This window comes from Aedes aegypti, chromosome 3 (assembly GCF_002204515.2).
Source record: "Aedes aegypti strain LVP_AGWG chromosome 3, AaegL5.0 Primary Assembly, whole genome shotgun sequence".
Lineage (NCBI taxonomy): Eukaryota > Metazoa > Arthropoda > Insecta > Diptera > Culicidae > Aedes > Aedes aegypti.
Window position 1 is genome coordinate 19208422 of NC_035109.1, and position 21120 is coordinate 19229541.

Below are 21120 nucleotides of genomic sequence, written 5' to 3' on the forward strand. Positions count from 1 at the left end.
GAATGAATTTGCGATGATTGGCAATTTATTGATGTTCCAGGTTGAGAAATCATCATATTGGGAGGTGGAAGTACCCAAATATACGGATGCTAAGTTCAAGAACACTTTCCGGATTGACCGCAAAACCTTTGACTATGTGGCGTCCAAATTGTTCTACCTCAGGAAAGAGGATACGTATTGGCGATTTGCAATACCGCTAGAAAAACGTATTGCCATTGCTTTGTATGCCCTGGGATCGTCTGCGGAATACAGAACAGTGGCAAGTTTGTTTGGGGTAGGCCGGACTACTGTAGGAGAGATTGTTCTGGAAGTTTGTGATGCAATCATCCACACCTTCCACGACGAAGCATTTACGTCATATCCACCAACACCTGAAAAGATTAATGAAATCACAAGCGGGTTTTTAAAGCTTGGGTTCCCACAGTGCTATGGAGCGGTAGATGGTTGTCACATTGAGGTCAACGTGCCAAAAGCGGAAGCTGTTGATTACTACAACTTCAAAGGTTGGCATTCGGTGGTATTATTTGCAGCCGTTGACTACAGATACCGCTTCACATACATAAATGTAGGAGTGCCCGGTCGATCCAATGATTCAACCATTTTTGAGAATTCATCGTTGAAATCTTTGCACGATTCTCATCCACTTTTTCAACAGTATTCAAAAATGATTAATGGAGTGAATGTTCCTATTCTTCTTATTGGAGATTCGGCGTTCAAACTCTCTCCTACTCTTATGAAACCATTTCCATTTGCTCTGAATCAAAGTGAACCTGAACGTTTATTCAACTACATCCTTTCACGATGCCGGAGAGTCGTAGAAAACGTCTTCGGTCATCTTAAAGCACGCTTCCGAAAGATTGGGCGTGGGCTCGAAGTAGATGTTAACAATGTTAATCGGATCATAAAGGCATGCTGCATCCTGCATAACCTGTGCAACGATCGAAATGATAAGATTAACAAGTCATGGATTGCTGAACTGAAAATGAATCCTTCCAAGCCGCAACCACAGCGAGGATTGTCAGTCAAAAATGACAGTTCTTCGGGGACAACAGTTCGTCGTGTGCTAATGGAACATTTGGGTAAGTCTGGTTTATTCTTACTTCTAGAGTACTTTTACAATAAGTTCTAAATAGTTTCGTTGATATCAAATTATATCACTTGTTTATTTATCTTGCTTTTATTAAAAAAACAACACACATAAAGTTGATTTTTTCTCTTTCAATGTTGAGACAGATTAAAATGAAATAGTCAAATCATTCAAATCAAACAACAATTCAACAACTTATTCAGCGAACGATTTAGTTTGAATACATATTGAAATATAATGATTTTATCATTATAGTATACTTAAAAATAATGTGAATGATTGAATTAACCAAAATCGAATAACGAATATTACACGAAAGGCCAAAACAACAAACGGCAGAAATATAAATCGTCAAGAGGACAAAAGGTCAAAAAGCAAAAAAAAGAGGTACAAAAGGATGAAAGCATATTAAGAAATGAGGAAGAATTTTAATGAGGCATTTAAGTTTCGACCTTTTGTCCTTCCGACCTATTTTCTTTCGAACACCTGTCTTTAAACCTGAAATTACATCTTTTCGATAACTTTCTTGAGTAGTTCATTATTCTGTCTCATCTGCTCAATTATTTGCTGATCATATGCCAAGCTTTCTGACATGAAGGTTTCAAATTTCTCATTCTCCTTCTCCGCCAAATCCAACAATCGTTCTTGAATGTTCTTTTTTCCGCGTTTAGGTGGAGCAAATTTGGCTCGTGTCTTCGAAGTTGATGGAGTAGCTGATGGTTCACCGAATGTTGATGGAGATTTCGACGGTCCCGCTGATGACGTGGCTGGTTCATCTGTTGAATGAAAGAATGAGATAATTAACATGTAAAATCATTGAACTGCAAAATAAACATTATCAACAGCATTTCAAATTCAAATCACAACAAGAAGCCGTGACTTATTTTAACTGTTCTAATGCATTAGGTCATCTTCTAAGAGCTCCGTTGAGAGTTTTTTCAGGAGTTTTCCAATGAATTCTTCCAGAAACTTCACTAGGAATTGTTTATTGTAACATTCATACACAGTCAAAAATGACAGTTCTTCGGGGACAACAGTTCGTCGTGTGCTAATGGAACATTTGGGTAAGTCTGGTTTATTCTTACTTCTAGAGTACTTTTACAATACCTTTGGGGAAACTGAATAGGCTTTATGGTAATGGGGATGAGACTTCGAAGACAATTTGAGGGAAAAAACAAGAAAATTCATGTAAACTTGACGATAAATGTTGGATTTACATATTTTTTCTCATAGCTCTTCAATTTTTTGGTATAATCGTTCTTTTTAGTGGGTTTATCATGCCTGCGAAACATTTTATATAGCTTTTCGTCTTGTTTGCATCGTATTTCATCAATATTTTTAGCTGTGAATAACCATGCAATAATATTCTCAAAAACAAGTTATTTCAATTACAGTGACTAAATGTTACCCCCTCTATGGGGTGAGATTGTGTCATTTTTCATTCATTTGTGATGCCGCTGTGAATAAATATTTTTCTTTAATTTTTTGAACAGGTGTTAAAGTACATACACACCAAATTTGAAGTTTATAGGAGTTAAATTGCGATTGTTATTCAATAAATAAATCATATTACATATCCCTTTTTGACCCATTCTCACCCCCAACGACGGTATATAACAAATTACAGTAATACATGATGTTCACAATTCACTGTTTGCTCTATGAAACTTAAACTTTCAACTTCCTCTTAAATGGAACTATAAGTTACGAATGCTTGCTTTTAAGTTAACACAAACGACCGCTGTAACTACTAGCAACTGCGGTGATTAATGAGTTATGTACAAAAACTGTCGTTTCTATTCTTACTACGATTTGTAGAAATATTACATTAATATCTGTAACTAAAAAGTAATGTTCATTCAAAACGCAATCAATAGAGTAAAGTTTTGCAAGACCGTAATGGGTCATGCACAAATTACGTCACGCTCCAAGGGGGGGGGGGGGTGGGGGGAAGGTTTGTCAAGCCAAGCGTAACAAGCCTTACAAAATTTTCGGAGGACTCATACAAAAAGTGTGACAAAGGGGGGGGGAGGAGGTCGAAAAAGTTGAAATTTAGCGTGACATAATTTGTGTACCATCCCTAAGGAAGAAAAAGTTTGCCTTTGTAATATGCTTTTAGTTTCTTAGCAGTTTAGAGCCGGCTTAAGAGAATTTTGTATTGACAATTGAAATATGCAATTGTTTTGTATTGCAAATGACTTTTTTCAGATTATGTAGTGGACTTGCAATTGGTACGAATTGAAATATGTGTTTTATGTCTATTCACTTTTCCAAATATTTATTTCAATGTTTTATGTTGTAAAATATGCAAACCAAAACATTATAATAAAATGAAAGTCGTAAAAATAAGACCTTTGATCAATCATTCCAATAAAACAACAATTTTAAGCAAAACACTATCAATTTTTTATAAAACATGACGATTCGATAATTTCGTGATGCTCCCAATAACTTTGCACGAATGGAGAAAAATTCTAACACTGTTTGCATAGCCAATGTTTTATAAATTGTGAATATTTATTCGAATATTTTGTATTGTTTTCTTGTTTATCCTGTTGTTATTGATGTTGTTCCAAAAAAAAAAATCACGCGTAATGGTAGAGCATACATTGGTTAACACACCGAGGACGAAGCCTCAAAATCAGTTGGAACGCTAATTTTAACCCACTATATCTAAGCTGTCCTAAGTCCGATTTGTAAAATTTTGGCACCTACAGAAATGTATGGGCTTCTAGATTCATGTCAGATTTTTGAAATATTTTTAGGAACTACTGTTTGATTTGTAGTACTTAAAACACCGGAGCAAGTCCTAAAAAAAATTCTAATCGGCAGTAATTTGCAAATAACTTAGAATTTATCGCGATAACCTATAGATTTTTTTTAATGTATGATGATCGTATTAATGTAACCAAACAATTGGCATTGAATTTTTGATTGTTATCCGTTCAAAGAACTACAATATATTCACAAAACTGCGTAGAATACAGAAAAAATACATTTTCAATAATAACTTGAAATTTATTACGATGACCCAAACATTTTACGATCCTAAAATAGACTCATATTTAAGGCCATCAAATTTGCAGAACACTGATAATGAATTTCTGTTGGAAAAACTACAATATTTTCACAAAATAGTGAAAAATTCAGGAAAATACAGATTTTCTACAGTAATTTCATATTGATCGCAATGATTCATCAGTTTTGTAATTTTAAATTCTTCGTATGTTCATGAGAAACAAATTTCCTGAACATCGTTGATCGCTGTTTGTTCAAAGAACTACAATATATTCACAAAACTGCGTAGAATACAGAAAAAATACATTTTCAATTATAACTTGAAATTTATCGCGATGACCCAAACATTTTATGATCTTACAATAGACTCATATTTAAGATCATCAAATTTTCAGAACACTGATAAAGAATTTCTGTTGGAAAAACTACAATATTTTCACAAAATAGTGAAATATTCAGGAAAATACAGATTTTCTACAGTAATTTCTTATTTATCGCAATGACTCATCAGTTTTACAATTTTAAACTCTTCTTTATATGTTCATGAAAAACAAATTTCCTGAACATCCTTGATCGCTGTTTGTTCAAAGAACTACAATACTTTCACAAAATATTGTATAATACAGAAAATTCTGAAATTTCTTCTGCAATTTATTGATTGTCTCTAGACCTTATCAATTTAAAGTTATTGTTAGATATAAAAATTAACATATTTTAAAACATTTTTTATGTTTTTCAAAGAACTACAACATTTTCACAAAACTGTGAATAATACAGGAGAAATACGATCCTAACAACAGTTTGATTTTTTTTTTGCAATGATCCATGGGTTTTATGATTTTAAAATATTCTCATATTTAGGGTTGTCAAGTTTGCACAACATGATCGATGAAATTTTATTGAAAGAACTACAATATTTTCACAAATTACCGTATAATACAAAAATATTCTGTTGCTACCGAAGTTTGAACATTTTACCATCTGTATAATTTTCTAAATTGTTGTAAATTTTCAAGAAAAATAAGTGTGCTCGAAAATCATGTATAATTCAGTAACATTTAAAATTTCTCCTGTAATTTTGAAATTGCCCCATTGGCTTATAATCTCCACAGTTTAAAAATTTTCAGATTCACATATAAATTGACAGAACGTATCAAAACACAACAAACGTTGAATGACAAAACGTCGAAAGGAATAACACATCGAAAAGAAAAAATATCTAATTATTTATTCTTTCGGAAGAGAATAATTCTTTTAAGATCATTTCGTTCTTTTCCAATTCCCACCTTTCGACGTTTCGCAGTCAACTGCAAATCACTGATTGCCTCCAGACCATATCATTTTAAGGGTTTGGAGCATACTCATATATAAAAGTAAATATATCTACAGAACATTTTTGGAGATTTTTAAAGAACTAAAACATCTACACAAAACTGTGGAAAATACCAGAAAAGTTAGATCAGTTAGATAACAGCCTGCAATTGACCACAATGTTCCATGAATTCTATAATTTGAAAATGTTAAATGAAATGTTATCATTTAGAGTTGGCAAGCTTGTGTAAATTAACCGATGAAGTTTCGTTAGAAAACTTCAATATTTTCACAAAATACCATGTAATACAAAAATATACTATTTATGCTCTTGTTTCATATTTATCAAGATGACTAATTGATTTTATTTTTCAAAACCGTTATTAAGTTTTGGGAAAAAAAAAACTTTTTCAACAATAATAATGGTTATTTGCTCTAAGAACTACAATATTTTCACAAAATTACGAATAATACAGAACAGTCTCTGACTACGGTTGCGTTTTATTTATTTATTTATTTAGTAGTTGTGTTTACGATTTAAAATTTTCTCAACGTAATATATATAAAAAATAGAGCAGTTATAAATTCTGTTTCAAAGCACGACAAGCAGTTTACAAAATTGGTAATATAACAATTTCTTAAACCTTCAACAATCTTACTTCATATTTACCGCAACGACCCATAGATTTTGTTATTAAAGAATAGTTTATCTCATATTTGAGACTTACAACTCGAGTTGTTGCTAATCCATTATTGTTGCAATGACATCATTTTTCAATTTACTAATTATAACTCAATTAATGATATTTTACTTACATGGATGACGGTGTTAAAAAAAAGTGGATCGCTACAACCCTAGTTTGTCCTTATTTGTAGATTCATGTGCGGTTATAGAAATGTACTTGGAATATATGGTTTGATTTGTATTACTACAAACACTGAAGCTAGTCTTAAAAAAATAAGCGTTTGTTTGTACATAACTTGAAACTTATCTAACAATGAAGTTCGAATTTATATTACCAAACATTTTTCATTGTAATTTGTACATTTAACGAATCACAACATATATAATAAACTGCGTAGCATATGGCAGAAAAAAATAGTTTGAGCTATAGTTTAAAATAATCGCTATTACCCATGAATTTTACAATTTATAAATTTTCTCATATCTAGTGTAGTTTGATATTCATTGCGATGACGCATTATGACAAAATTTTAAAAATCACAAAATCCATGTATCATTGCAATAAATTTCAAACTGTTGTTAGGATCGTAATTTCCCTGAATTATTCATAGTTTTGTGAAACTGTTGTAGTTCTTTAAAAAACATCTAAAATGTTCTGTAAATATATTTATTTTTATAATTTCAAATCTTTTAATTGATATAGAGGCTATCAATAAATTACAGAAGAAATTCAAGAATTTTCTGTATTATACAATATTTTGTGAATATATTGTAGTTCATTGAACAAACAGCTATCAACGATGTTCAGCAAATTTGTTTCTCATGAACATACGAAGAGTTTAAATTTTAAAACTGATGAGTCATTGCGATAAATAAGAAATTACTGTAGAAAACCTATATTTTTCTGTATATACTGTATATACTGTTTTGTGAAAATATTGTAGTTTTCCGTACAGAAATTTACTATCAGTGTTCTGCATATTTGATGACCTTAAATATGAGTCTATTTTAAGATCATAAAATGTTTGGGTCATCGCAATAAATTTCAAGTTATAATTGAAAATGTATTTTTTCTGTATTCTACGCAGTTTTGTGAATATATTGTAGTTCTTTGAACAAACAGCGATCAACGATGTTCAGGAAATTTGTTTCTCATGAACATACGAAGAATTTAAAATTACAAAACTGATGAGTCATTGCGATAAATATGAAATTACTGTAGAAAACCTGTATTTTCCTGAATTTTTCACTATTTTGTGAAAATATTGTAGTTTTTCCAACAGAAATTCTTTTTCAGTGTTCTAAAAATTTGATGATCTTAAATATGAGTCTATTTTAAGATCATAAAATGCTTGGATCATCGCGATAAATTTCAAGTTATAATTGAAAATGTATTTTTTCTGTATTCTACGCAGTTTTGTGAATATATTGTAGTTCTTTGAACAAACAGCGATCAACGATGTTCAGGAAATTGGTTTCTCATGAACATACGAATAATTTAAAATTACAAAACTGATGAGTCATTGCGATTAATATGAAATTACTGTAGAAAACCTGTATTTTCCTGATTTTTTCACTATTTTGTGAAAATATTGTAGTTTTTCCAACAGAAATTCATTATCAGTGTTCTGAAAATTTGATGGCCTTAAATATGAGTCTATTTTATGATCATAAAATGTTTGGGTCATCGCGATATTTCAAGTTTTAATTGAAAATGTATTTTTTTCTGTATTCTACGCAGTTTTGTGAATATATTGTAGTTCTTTGAACAAACAGCGATCAACGATGTTCAGGAAATTTGTTTCTCATGAACATACGAAGAATTTAAAATTACAAAACTGATGAATCATTGCGATACATATGAAATTACTGTAGAAAACCTGTATTTTCCTGATTTTTTCACTATTTTGTGAAAATATTGTAGTTTTTCCAACAGAAATTTATTATCAGTGTTCTGCAAATTTGATGGCCTTAAATATGAGTATATTTTAAGATCATAAAATGTTTGGGTCATCGCGATAAATTTCAAGTTATAGTTGAAAATGCATTTTTTCTGTATTCCTCGCAGTTTTGTGAATATAGTGTAGTTATTTGAACAGCTAACAATCAAAAATTCAATGCCAATTGTTTGGTTACACTAAAACGATCATCATACAATAAAAAATCTATAGGTTATTGCGATAAATTCTATGTTATCTACAAATTACTAGCGGTTAGAAATTTTTTTTAGGACTTGCTCCGGTGTTTTAAGTACTACAAATCAAACAGTAGTTTCCAAAAATATTTCAAAAACCTGACATGAATCTAGCAGCCCATACATTTCTGTAGGTGCCAAAATTTTGTAAATCGGACTTAGGACAGCCGAGATATAGTGGGTTGAATTTAGCGTTCCAACTGATTTTGAGGCTTAGTCGTCCGTGTAAGTGACGAATATCTTAGGCGGACAAGTGTTAACAAAAGTGCTGGAGACACAAAATTGCTCAAATTAATATTTATGCTGCAAATAAACTCAAAACGTGAGTGTCCAAAGTAGCTTCGTCCGTCGGTATCATTAAATCATATTTATAGCAAAATGATAACTGAATATGTTATACAGCAATAATATTAAATAACAAAATCATTTCAAGTTACTAATAGCAGGATGATCAAAAAATGTGTTATCCATTATGACTAAATGCGATAACTGAACTTGTTATAAGTGTGTTATCAGTGATAACTGAATCTGTTATCAATTTAATTTGTTTGAAGGAAATTTTTGTTATAATTTTGTTATATTGGCTTTTAATTTAACCCAGTTGATAAAACATTTAGTTATCAAATCAATTATTACTGGATAACTCAATTTGTTATCATATAGGTATGCGCCTTTGGGAAAATGTACCAGTTATGGCCATAGTGGTTCCCTATTTGGCCGTATGTGACATTTTGATAAATTTCACATTTTAAGTCTTTTTGAATGCTTTAACATCAAGATATATCTTAAATCTAACTACTAAAACAAACAAAATTTTTCAAAATTTGACGACATTGAAATATTTACTTATGGCGAAATAGGGAACCACTTACCTCAGTTGTCCATTAATAATGTAATAATCACTTAAATCGTTTTCAAGATCACCAAGCAGGGATTTTTCCAACAAATTCTTCAAATAGTGTACCATCAGTTTTTTCAACATTGCATCTTCAACAAATCTTTCAGAAAACCTCTCAGAAATTCTTCAAGGATTTAATGAAAAAATCACAGCTCAAATTATTTAGGATTTCCTTTGAAAATAAACATTAAACTACTTTTCCAGGTTACTTTAAGGACTCCTCCTTATAAACCACAAGACATAAACAATTAAACAAGATTAAATTAAGAAAATGTTCTAAGCGCTTTCTCAGAAAAGTTCACCACATATGATCTGTATTTTTTCATAGAAAGTTCCTTAAGTGTTTCTTAAGATTTATCTAAAAATCAATTTGGAGATAAATACCACAAAAATCCCTACCTAAGAAATTTTTTAAAAGTTATAAAATTCTCATCAAGTTTCTTGGAATACGTTCAATTGTTCTTCCAAAAAACTCTTCCGCGAAATACTTAAAAATTCCTGAGTAATTTGTTCGGCAAATTATACTATTGCTTCCCCTGGGATGTCGTCCTGAGGATCATCCGAAAAATTTACTAGATATCAATCCAAGAATTTCCCAGAGATTTTATAATGTTATTATAAGCGATACTTGTGGGGATATTTTAAAAGAAATTTTTCAACAGAATTCGATCTTGAACTTCTTGAAAAATAAATTCTCCAGAAATTCCATCAAGTATTCTCTCAGGATTTAACAATTCCTCCATATTTTTTCCAAATATTTATTCAATGATTTTTTTCATAAATAATATAAAAAAATCTATCGAATCTCTATTTTAGTACAAAAACTTCATCAGGAATACCTCATAATTTTTTAAAAGATTTCTTCACATATTACTATTTGAATCACTTCATATTCATATTCAATTTAGATTAAATTTATAGACTTTTGGAGAACTTCAAAAAAAAAACTTTTGAATAATTGCATCAAAAATTTAATGTGGAATAAAAATAATAAATTATTATTGAAAAATTCAAGAATTCATCAAGAATTTCTTAAACTTTTTGACGAAATACCTGTACTAGTGAAATTGCAAACTTAAAGTTTATATACAAGGAAATCATATATTTTATTTGATTGCTTTTATATGTACAAGCATAAACATCATTATTAACATTTTTAGTCAATATACGACACTAAGACATAAGGTACAGTGGGGGAAGTGTATCAGTGGGGTAAGTGGATCATTTGTCTATATTGAGCATAAATACTTCAATATGTTGAATGTTTTCGCAGCATTGCTTCGTTTTAGGTTATGTTCTTACGTCCACAATGATACTAATGCAAAACTGATACTACACCAACACTAACACAAGAAAACTTGTTGGCTGCATAAATCAATTAATTTCAAAAATGTTTTCCGTCAATCATAAATTTATTGTATCTCTGCCTTAAATCAAATTCCACTAGATTTTTCAACGCATGGTGAACATTTCAGTTCTAATTGTATGAATCAAAATGAAAAATATGTGAATTTTATAAATAAATACAGATATATTGGACATGGTACACTTACCCCCACTTTTTAATGGAGTGGGGAAAGTGGATCAAGTTCTTCTTCTTCTTTCTGGCGTTACGTCCCCACTGGGACAGAGCCTGCTTCTCAGATTAGTGTTCTTATGAGCACTTCCACAGTTATTAACTGAGAGCTTTCTTTGCCGATTGACCATTTTTGCATGTGTATATCGTGTGGCAGGTACGAAGATACTCTATGCCCTGGGAATCGAGAAAATTTCCTTTACGAAAAGATCCTCGACCAGCGGGATTCGAACCCACGACCCTCAGCATGGTCTTGCTGAATAGCTGCGCGTTTACCTCTACGGCTATCTGGGCCCGCAGTGGATCAAGTATTATTACCATCTATTGGCAGACTGCTTACGATAATTTGAATAAGTTTGAATACTCGCAAATATTGTTTTGTTTTTACTGTTTCTCATTACTAGCTTAAATTTGTCTAATTGACTTTAGATAATTTGAATAAATCCACCTAAAATTTATTTTAATCTTTCTGGTATAAGAAAATATAAAAGAATGAATATTGCAAAATTCTAACAAAACTTTTCGTGGTTTATTAAAGCTGAGTTGCAAAAGAGCAAAATATACAAATTTTCCAATTGAAAACATATTATCATACCATATTTGACCATATGAATTGTTCTAGACAGATGATACAAATACATTCAAAAATAGAATAAGAAGATTTCAGTTTGATAAACAAAAATAAATGTATCTAATATTTTTAAATCTTTTTGAACGAAATGAAACTAAAGATTTTGACTTTTCAGGAATAATATAAAATTTCACAAAATTGATTTTTACCTTAAATAAAATCAATAATTTCCGTTTTTCGTGTTTTGAAGGCCTTGGGACCAAAAGGGCTATTGCTGTTCTCATTTTTTCTTGAAAGTTCAGAAAATTTTACGTCTACTGTCAAATTTTCAGCGATGTATGTTTTTTTAGTTTTTGAGATATATATTTTTGAAAATAAAAAATCAGTCATTTTCCATCGGCACACACTGTAGGTCTAAGCGCATAAGATTATTTATTTTTAAAAATTATCATAACTTTTGAACAGCTCGACCGAATCCAATCTTTTTCCATGGAATTAAAACTTAGAAGCTTTCAGAAAAAAATAAAAATCTTTGAAAAAATATATTTTTTTACATTAAAATAAATGGAAATTTCTGAAAAAACTAGATATTTTATTTTTTGTGATGTAATATAATATTTATATATATTTTTTCCAGATTTTTCAATGATGTTGTTGAAGTTGAAATCTTAAGCTTTAATTCCATAAAAAAAGATTGGAAATCGGTTGAGCTGTTCAAAAGTTATGATAATTTTTAAAAATAAATAATCTAATGCGCTGAGACCTACAGTGTATATATATATATATATATATATATATATATATATATATATATATATATATATATATATATATATATATATATATATATATATATATATATATATATATATATATAAACTATGCGTCGTATGTCAAATATCAACCTATCTGTAACTTTTAAACCAATAGTTTTAACACAACTTTTACAATAGTTTTCAAAAATTGAGGAAATTTGTAGTTCGTCACAGAAAAAATGAAAGGAATCGGTTGAGAAACGGCAGAGATATAGCTCTCTGAAGTTGGCCATCTGTATGGGAAAACGGCTTTGGTGCATTTTATATGTCCGATACTGTATTTAACTATATAAACATATTATATTATGAAAATTTCCTACCGAAACCTATTCCACATCATTCGGTGTGGTTAGGTACATCTTGGTCTATCTTTGGGTCTACGACACTGTTATAACTCTTTTCTATGAGTTTGAGCTTTCGAATGATATAAATAGATAAAACTACGAAAATGTCTACTCAATGCCCTACTCACCCTAAACCCTAAACTCACCGTTGTTGAGAAAATCCTGCGAAATTGTTGACAAAGGTGACCGGGGAGATTCTGGCTCGGACACCTGTGTGTACAGCACACAATATTCGGAATCATCATCCAAGAGTTCACCTTCGAAATCTTCCTTCTCTTGCAGATCCATGCTTTCTGCCGGATTCTCCGGATCTTTCATGCCTTCCGGATCATCTCTCATGCTTTCCGCAAATTCCATACATTCCGGTTCTTCTATGGCTTCCGGATGTTTGGATGCTGCTTTCGAGTCTGGAAATGCATAGGAAAAAGCAGAACTATGAAACATATCATCCTGGCAGCAAAGTATGTTTTCTTACCGGCAACAAAGCTCTCGTCCATTAATTCGGTCATATTGTTTTGCTTGAAGCTTTTCAAAAAACAATTGAGGGCCTCAAAATAGGTCCAGGTTGACCGTGTTCCTCCGGACACTCCCATTTTGTTTTTCTCGGCCCTGCAACAAAATCATGTTTATATGAGTCCTATGTTTTTAGTGTTTCAAAATTGAAAATATATTACCTGTATCTTCTGGACAAATTGTGGATTCGGTTGCGCAATTCGGTTGGAGTCAAACGGATGCCATAGCTCCGTAGTTGCTCACACATTTTTAAGTAAATATGTGAGTTCTTGCAAGTTTTGCGCAAGGCGTCCACATTTTCACTCCACACATCGATGACTCTGTTGATTTCATCGGAACTTAGCACTTTTAATGGCCTTTTCTCACTAATCTTCTCGATCTTTTTCGTCACCTTCTGGGAGCTCATGTTCTTCGGCACTAAAGCTAATTAAACTGATTTCAAACAATTAAACTGAATTTAATCGTAATCGTAATTTACGATCTCGCTAGTGCTAGATTGTTTTGGATTTTTGTTTATGTTTACTTTTCACAAACGTCAAACGAATGGAAAATTTTAGTTCACGGTTTCGCTACTGGCTGGAAAAAGCGCTGATGGCACTTCCATTTGCTGTACGTTGGTACAGTACAACGCCCGCAGACCATGATACGGTACTAAGATGCTTGCGTGATACCACCTTGATACTGGGTGACAGACATATGATATCACGGTGTACAATGGTTTTGGTATCACATGTCTGTCATAAGTATAACACACTCACATAAAAGCATTTTACTATACGTTACTGAATTTTAACAATTTGGAATATAGTAAAGTGCATTTGTGTTAGCGATGATAAATATTATGCTCACTGTGAAAAAATAACGCTAACAGCATAAGTTCTTACAAATGTTTTTTTTTCTGTTTTCACACAATTCTTTCGATTTGACAAAACGAGTTTTTTCGATTCTTGCTATGGAAAGATACTCATATCTAGACCAAAAATATTTAAAAGAAATTTTGATCGTTATCAATCATAGTTGTAATGATCTCTGTATTTTTTTAGTGTGTTTCACTTTGCAGTCGTTGCGCTTCTGTCAAAACTCAGACCAAAACAGAAAAAAAAACAGAATGTTTTATCTGATCCGATGCTAACCGGTTGAAAAATTCTTTTTTTGGTTAAAATTTAATTTTTAAGTGCCTATCGTGTTTCGCGGTTAGATAGCAAAACCCTAATGGTAAGTAGTAATATCAACAAATCTACTTGTGCCGTGCGTTTCAATCGCTTCGTAATCTCTCTAACATCCCGTGTAGGTTATCACCGTCAAGAGCATGAAGGTGGTTACTTGCCTATGCGGAACGTTTCATTCTCGGACCGAAAAGCAGGCACTCTTGATACCACCAGCTACGTTAAGGGAGTTGCTCACTCTACCTAACTTTCAAGGTAAGGCAAAAGATATTATCAATTTGAATTTACTCAACGATTTTCCCATATTTCAGTTTCCAATAAACCACAGTACCGCCAATAAAACCAGAGCAACCAAGACGGCAGATACTTCCGTTTCAAAACGTTGAACAGTCTACGGCCACACTTTGAAGACTCCATTCCGCAACAGAAAAGCAAGCGCCGAAAAGATGATCATCTCCGAGTAGGAGCAGTAAACCTATAAAATGTTTAGAAACCAAAATGAAAAATCCTCACACATCTTTAAATTCCTAGAATGTTGCACAACATGCACAAAACAATACGCAGAATCAGGGCACTTGTGATATTTTTCTTATATAATGTTTCAGTTCCCGATGAAGCTTAGCCTCAATTATTTCTATAATCATGGTCTTTTAAGGAATAATAAATTGTATTTAATAATAAACACCATTTATTTATTTTAAATAGATCAATGAAACAAATGGTACGTGTGATATAAATCAACTTCAGAATTGATAAACAGTTTTTATTTGGAATTGATTGAAGTGATGTGACTGCATTGAAACCGCCAAACTGTTTCAAATGGAGTTGAAGATTTATACACAAGTATTCATTTATTCCATTGTTTCTTATTTAACCCTCTAATACCCAACCCCGCCTTTAGACGGGGTACACTTTGGAATTTTGTGTATTTTTTCGTAGCTCGGCTATCAAAATGATTTTATTTTTGACCTATACCTTGACTCATAACACGCATATAATAAAAGTTTTTTATGACTTTGGAAACTTGTTTGTATTTTTAGAAATTGTTTGAAAAATTGCATTCTTATATAACCTACAAATGCCTGGGCTTCATTTAACGTGTAATATAAAAAATCGTACCTTTTATATTTTTCTACGATTAACCTATCACAAACGAAAAGCCTGGTGGTATGAAAATCATTTCACACCTGTTTTTCCGTTAGTTACACGGAAAATAAAATACGCTCCGAAAAAAATTAAAAATTTAATATTTTTCAAAATACCGTAACAATTAAAATTTTTATTATTGCCAAAAATTAACAACTAGAAAAGGCTTCAAAAAAAAAAAAAACAAAAAAAAGCTAGGGATGTTCAAAAATAAAAATTATAAAAATCAAAAACAAAAATTTAAAAATTTGCGAATAAAAATAAATAAATGCCCAAAACGTGTTTAGAACGATTTTAGATAACTAAAAATAGTACTTAAATCGAAAATAAAAATTTGAGTATTAGAGGGTTAATGTGTTCATTAATTATTCTTATACGGTGTACCAACAACAGAACAGTACAGTATAGTGTAAAAATACCATTATCCACCATAAATCAATTATTTGCTTTACAGTATTATTTCTTGTCCCAATTGTATAGTTCAACTGTTTTCAAACTGTTTGTGTTATAGTGTATTTGGCAAAAATGTGGATGGTATATCGACCATTCAATGAACTGTAAACAAAAATATTTGTTCGCGAAAATTGGCGTTTTGAAATGGTTACATAACATAACCGCCTATTCCCCACATTGTTATTTGTCCAATAACCATTCCTCGTACTGTCGAAATTGTTTCGGGTACAGTGGACTTATTGTTATTTTAGACGCTATACGAAATTATCCAAGTATTGTTGCAAATTGTTGTGGATGGTTTCGGAAACAGTACACGAATGGTTCAGGTTTATGCGGGCGCGATGCAACCTTGCGTCCTAAGGTGAAGAATTGCTGACAAACCCGCATCTTGTCACCTTTATTCACAGTAGAGAGGATCGATGGGATGGTACACAAATTATGTCACGCTAAATTTTGACTTTTATGACCCCCTCCCCCCCCCCTTTGTCACGTTTTTTGTATGAGTCCTTCAAACATTTTGTAAGGCTTGTCACGCTTGGCTTGACCCCCTCCCCCCTTGGAGCGTGACGTAATTTGTGCGTGGCCCCGATGAAGAGAAATCGATCATGCGACTTACACCCTTATTCTAGCGGATGCTTGACATCCCAAGCATCCTACATACACTGCGCATAACTGCATATCAGTCACATACGACATTTTTGACAATTTTGAGTTAATACCGCACGCTTTGTCTGAACTAGACGATTAGAAAAATCGAACATTGGGTTTTTTCGCGCTAGAGATCAGTAATAGGTCTATATTTTCATAATCGGGAGGTTTTGAATTATTCCATCGGGGAAATTTTGATTTGTTCCACTTTTAAGATATATTTTTATACTAAATCCCATGAAAGCCCCGTTTTTTAATATATTTCAGCCCATACAAAATTTGTGGGAAAAATTTCACCGATAGAATATTTCAAAACCTTCCGATTATGAAAATATAGACCAAATACTGATCTCTAGCGTGAAAAAACCCGATGTACCCTCGATTTTGATAATCGTCTGGTTCAGACATGGCGTGTACCGTGGAGAGTCATCAAATGATGTATAGTTTCGATCAAAGAACTAAAGTCTTTGGTTTTGTTCTAGAAAATTCGAAAAAAATACCAAATTGTTTTGTCACATTGGTAACCGCATAACAGTCACATTGAGATTACGCGTGAGCCTCGTAGTGTAGTAGCAAAGAAATTTATATCAGAATTATTTTCTGACTATTCACCCAATATACGATATGAGCGGTTCAAAATTTCAACCTCATATAAGCACTTTTGAGTTTCTGGTAATTTTTAGAAATTTTAGTTTCTTCCCTGCCATAAAATGCACACTTGGTGTTCCATTTACTCAATGCCTACTTTTGTTGAATGTTACAAATATGCAGTTATGGCCAGTACAGTTGAAATTTGTAAACAATTCGTTTTCGGGCGGGAGTATATTCGTGCTCAATTGTGCAGAGAGGGACGATAGCTATTGTTCCATTCATCGCTGCAGTGCACAGTGATTTTTTTTGCTGATTTTGTGATCGAAATGGAATAGCGTCTAAGCCGTTGGTTTTAGCGAAAAAGTTTGTTCAGGGAAGTTTCTTGATTTGTAAAAGCGCTTCTTTTGATACTAGCGGCCAGGTGATTAAATCACCTAAAAGTGAGATAAAAAAATATTTTTTTTATCTGTTGAAGATAGACGGTAAGAATAGTCCATTTCACGAGATAGTTTTGAACAGCTGATCGCTTATTTTATGAATGAAATTTTGACAGGAGGCGGTGTCGTAACGTGTGAAAGTAACAGCAATATCATCAGTGTTGCCGTTTCGTAAAATGGACAATTGTAGTTTGTTTCATTTCTTTCACCGAGTAGGCATGCTGCCTCCTGATAATTGCATGAAATGAGCAATCGATTCGATGCTCTAGACAAATTTTCCGAACATCAAATCGAAGCAGCTTCCAGCCCAGGCTCTTTGATTCAAGTGAGGAAATAAAGAGTGCCAACTATCGTGGTCAGTTGTTCGGAATTTGGAGGATTTAAGCAGGAGGTCTTGAACTCCATTAGGGTAATCAAGGTTTTCTTCCAAATAGCAAAGATAGGAGACTGTCGCGTTTTGCTGGAAAACTCTTAGAAATTGTGAACTTCTTCTTAAACATTGAAAAGGACCCGCTATTTACACCCTTCATGAAGACTTATATCTCAGCGCAGGCGCGCCACTTAACATAATCGATTTAATTTCCGAGGAACCAAATCGGTACTACTTATATTTGACCATGCAATGGAGCTCTAGTCCATTCGCTTTTAGTTTTGTCCAGAAATATACTAGAATAAAGGGGCTCTGTACTAGCAGTAAAACCTTATCAAGCTAGAAAATTTGTTTAGTATTCAGCATTCACGTGAGTCCTTGAACTACCAGCTCTAAACAGCCCTTGATTGTTATTCTGGCTTTAAATGTAGTCTCGCAACTGGCAAACTCCGAGTCTTTAACCTTTTGTCTGTGTTTGGGGTCAATATGACCGCAGCGCACTTTGACTGGGTTGTAACTTTTTGTTAGTGTACCGATTTGGGAAATTTTTTCACACATTGGTGAATATCCGCGAGTTTTTTATATGCGAAAGGATTTTTTCCAATCATCTTGAAACATAGTTTTCTAGAGCATTTTTTGTGAAAATAGTACGTTGTCTGTGCCTTGGGGTCATATTCAGGGCTGCCACATATACAGATTTGTTTTTTTTATTTGACCATGAATCTGTATACACAGATTACTGATTTCTTGGATAAATACAGATATACAGATTCTGTATACAGAATTCTACCAAAATTATACAGATTTATGCAGATATATACAGATTTATGAATCAAAAAGAAAATTAATACTTTTTAAAAACTTCAAATTTAAGCTAAGATGTGACAATTCAGCATTGTAGTTGCAAAGGATTGGCATTTCCTTGAATTGCTTGTGTAATTCTCCTGACTATCTTATGTTCTAGTGATACAGATTTAAAATACAGATATTTTGCTCCAGGATACAGATGGCAGAATAATGTGGCAACCCTGGTTATATTGACCCCAAAATCGAATCGCTGTAACTTCGGTTAATACAAATGGATTATCGATTTTTCTACAGTTGAGTTTTACAGAAAAATATAAGAAAATTCAAAAGGGGGCTTCCGAATTCCGAACTAACCAAGCATGCAGCAAATAGTCCTAAACCTTACGAACAACTTTGCCGAAAATGCCAACTTTCTAGATGTTCTACATCATGATATATGTGAGTTTGGAATATTTATAGCTCACTAGCGCCTCTTAGTTGTAGAATATTGAACTAAGCAAACATGTAGTGTATAGACTTTAGACTAATAAGCAACTTTGCCGAAGACATCAATATTTCAAATCATCAGAATTAAGAACCATCATAAGATCTATTTACAGGACATCAGAGTCGCTTAGGGGAATCAGAAAACCATGTTTTTTCAGCTAGCACATTCATGCGGTGGCATTCCCAACTTATCAAAGCCACGGAGTCCCGACAGACCGTTATTATATTTATGTATAAAAAAAATGTCTATCAATTCTGAGCTCAGGGCTCGATTTCTGAGGTCATTCTGCACCTCTGGACCAATTAAAAAAATCCCTAGGAGGAATCTACAGAAATCTTGATTTCGAAGTTTTTGGCTTAAAATTTCAATAAAATCCTTATTAAAATTTTGCAATAGCTCTGAAAAAACTACAAAAACGTTGGCCAAACTGTTCTTAACTAGTATATAATAATGTAGCACAATAATAGTTAGAAGATAAACAATGTTAATACTTTTATAGTCGATTAGAGCTAGTATCAACCGTTCGTGTCAAATCTGGAATGATTTGGTTGCTCTGGCACGCTCACGTCAAAATCAGAATGAACATAAGCGGATGTCTTCTACGGGGCCGCCGCTAACCAGATTGATGCAACTGTTTCCTCCGGCATTCGCACTAAATGACCAGCTCACTGAAGTTTGCCTATTTTACTCGCAAATTGACAATGATGTATCATATACACTTGCTGGCAACCATCGTTGCTCTCTTTGCATTATTATTGAAATCTGATTTAGTTTTCGAAACACTTTGAAGTTCGATAGGCATTTATCAAGCAAAAATGTAGAAATGTCGTTTCACTTTTCAAGTTCACTTTTCCATAAAAAGAGATTTTCGCAGCCAGAATACGTGTTTTTACTACACGGGAAACAATATATTACTTCACAAGTGTTATATGACCCTTCCACAAATTCATCAATATATCCATGTTTCAGCACCAACACATCTGAACCTGCTTATTTCTCTACATGCAACCATATACGTTTGGGTATAGTAAATGGCATTACAAACTTATCCTAGTTGTCCAACTTTAAAATAGTGGAACCCTACTTTACTGCACTGCGATGGATTCCAATAAAGTCATCGCCTGCAAAATCAACGACAAAACGCAATATTGAACAGTTAATTCTGAAACTCATCCCCTAGCATGTAATTTTCCAAAAAAAATAGGCTCCTCGTCTACAATTCTTACACTTGTATTGTATTTGTCAGCTTAATCAGCTTTAAGTCTTTGGTATTACGTGCAACAGCTAGATTTTCGTTTCTGAGTCTGAGTCAAACGTGACCTATAAATCAATAAGTAGATTGACGATGAATCCCGAAAACATTAAAATGAAGTAGATTGTTGCAGGTATAGAAAGTGGAAGTCCTAGTGATGTTGATACTTAAGTGGTACTTATTGGGGATTTGTTTGAAGTTGTTAAAGATTTTTTTAATCTTCTAACACTTGTGACACACAGTATCGGACATATAAAATGCACCAAAGCCGTTTTCCCATACAAAATGATCAACTTCAGAGAGCTATATCTTCGCCGTTTCTCAACCGATTTTTTTTTTCATTTTTTCAGTGACGAACTACAAATGCTCTCAATTTTCAAAAACTATTGAAAAAGTTGTGTCAAAATTAATGATTGAAAAGTTACGGATAGGTTGAATATTGACATAAAAATGCACCAAGACACAAAGTGATGTAGTAAAAAAACTATGCGTTGTATCATTTCGGTGTCTTGAGAGCATTTGGTCCTTATCACTAAATGAACTATTCTGATTCGAAATTATTCTGAATCTGAATGATTAAATGGATAATTTCTATAGAAGTAGCCATTTTCGAATCATATCGAGTTTAATGCAAAAAGTATCATTTAAATATTAAAATAAGCCATTTACATTAGTTATTTGCGATTCTCCATAAAGAAAAATAAGTAAGTGGAAAGAAATATGGTCTTTACTCTCGAAAACGTATTATTAT

General features: G+C 32.5%; 2 protein-coding genes and 1 long non-coding RNA gene across 3 annotated transcripts in view; 1 reads left to right on the forward strand and 2 right to left on the reverse strand.

Annotated features, from left to right (window-relative positions):
• The window catches only part of LOC5572508 (zwei Ig domain protein zig-8), a 333616-nt gene that overhangs the window by 85472 nt on the left and 227024 nt on the right, over positions 1-21120 (reverse strand). The gene's annotated exons all lie outside the window — the stretch shown is intronic.
• On the reverse strand, positions 1283-13700 carry LOC110679388. The gene is made up of 4 exons (XM_021853871.1): positions 13174-13700; positions 12975-13108; positions 12646-12906; positions 1283-1863 (listed from the first exon to the last, which is right to left on the reverse strand). Exons 1-4 carry the CDS (start codon positions 13416-13418, stop codon positions 1592-1594), a joined length of 912 nt encoding a protein of 303 aa, XP_021709563.1. The 5' UTR covers positions 13419-13700; the 3' UTR covers positions 1283-1591.
• On the forward strand, positions 14107-14616 carry LOC5572506. The gene is made up of 3 exons (XR_002502444.1): positions 14107-14227; positions 14304-14433; positions 14490-14616. It is a non-coding gene; the product is annotated as an uncharacterized LOC5572506 (long non-coding RNA).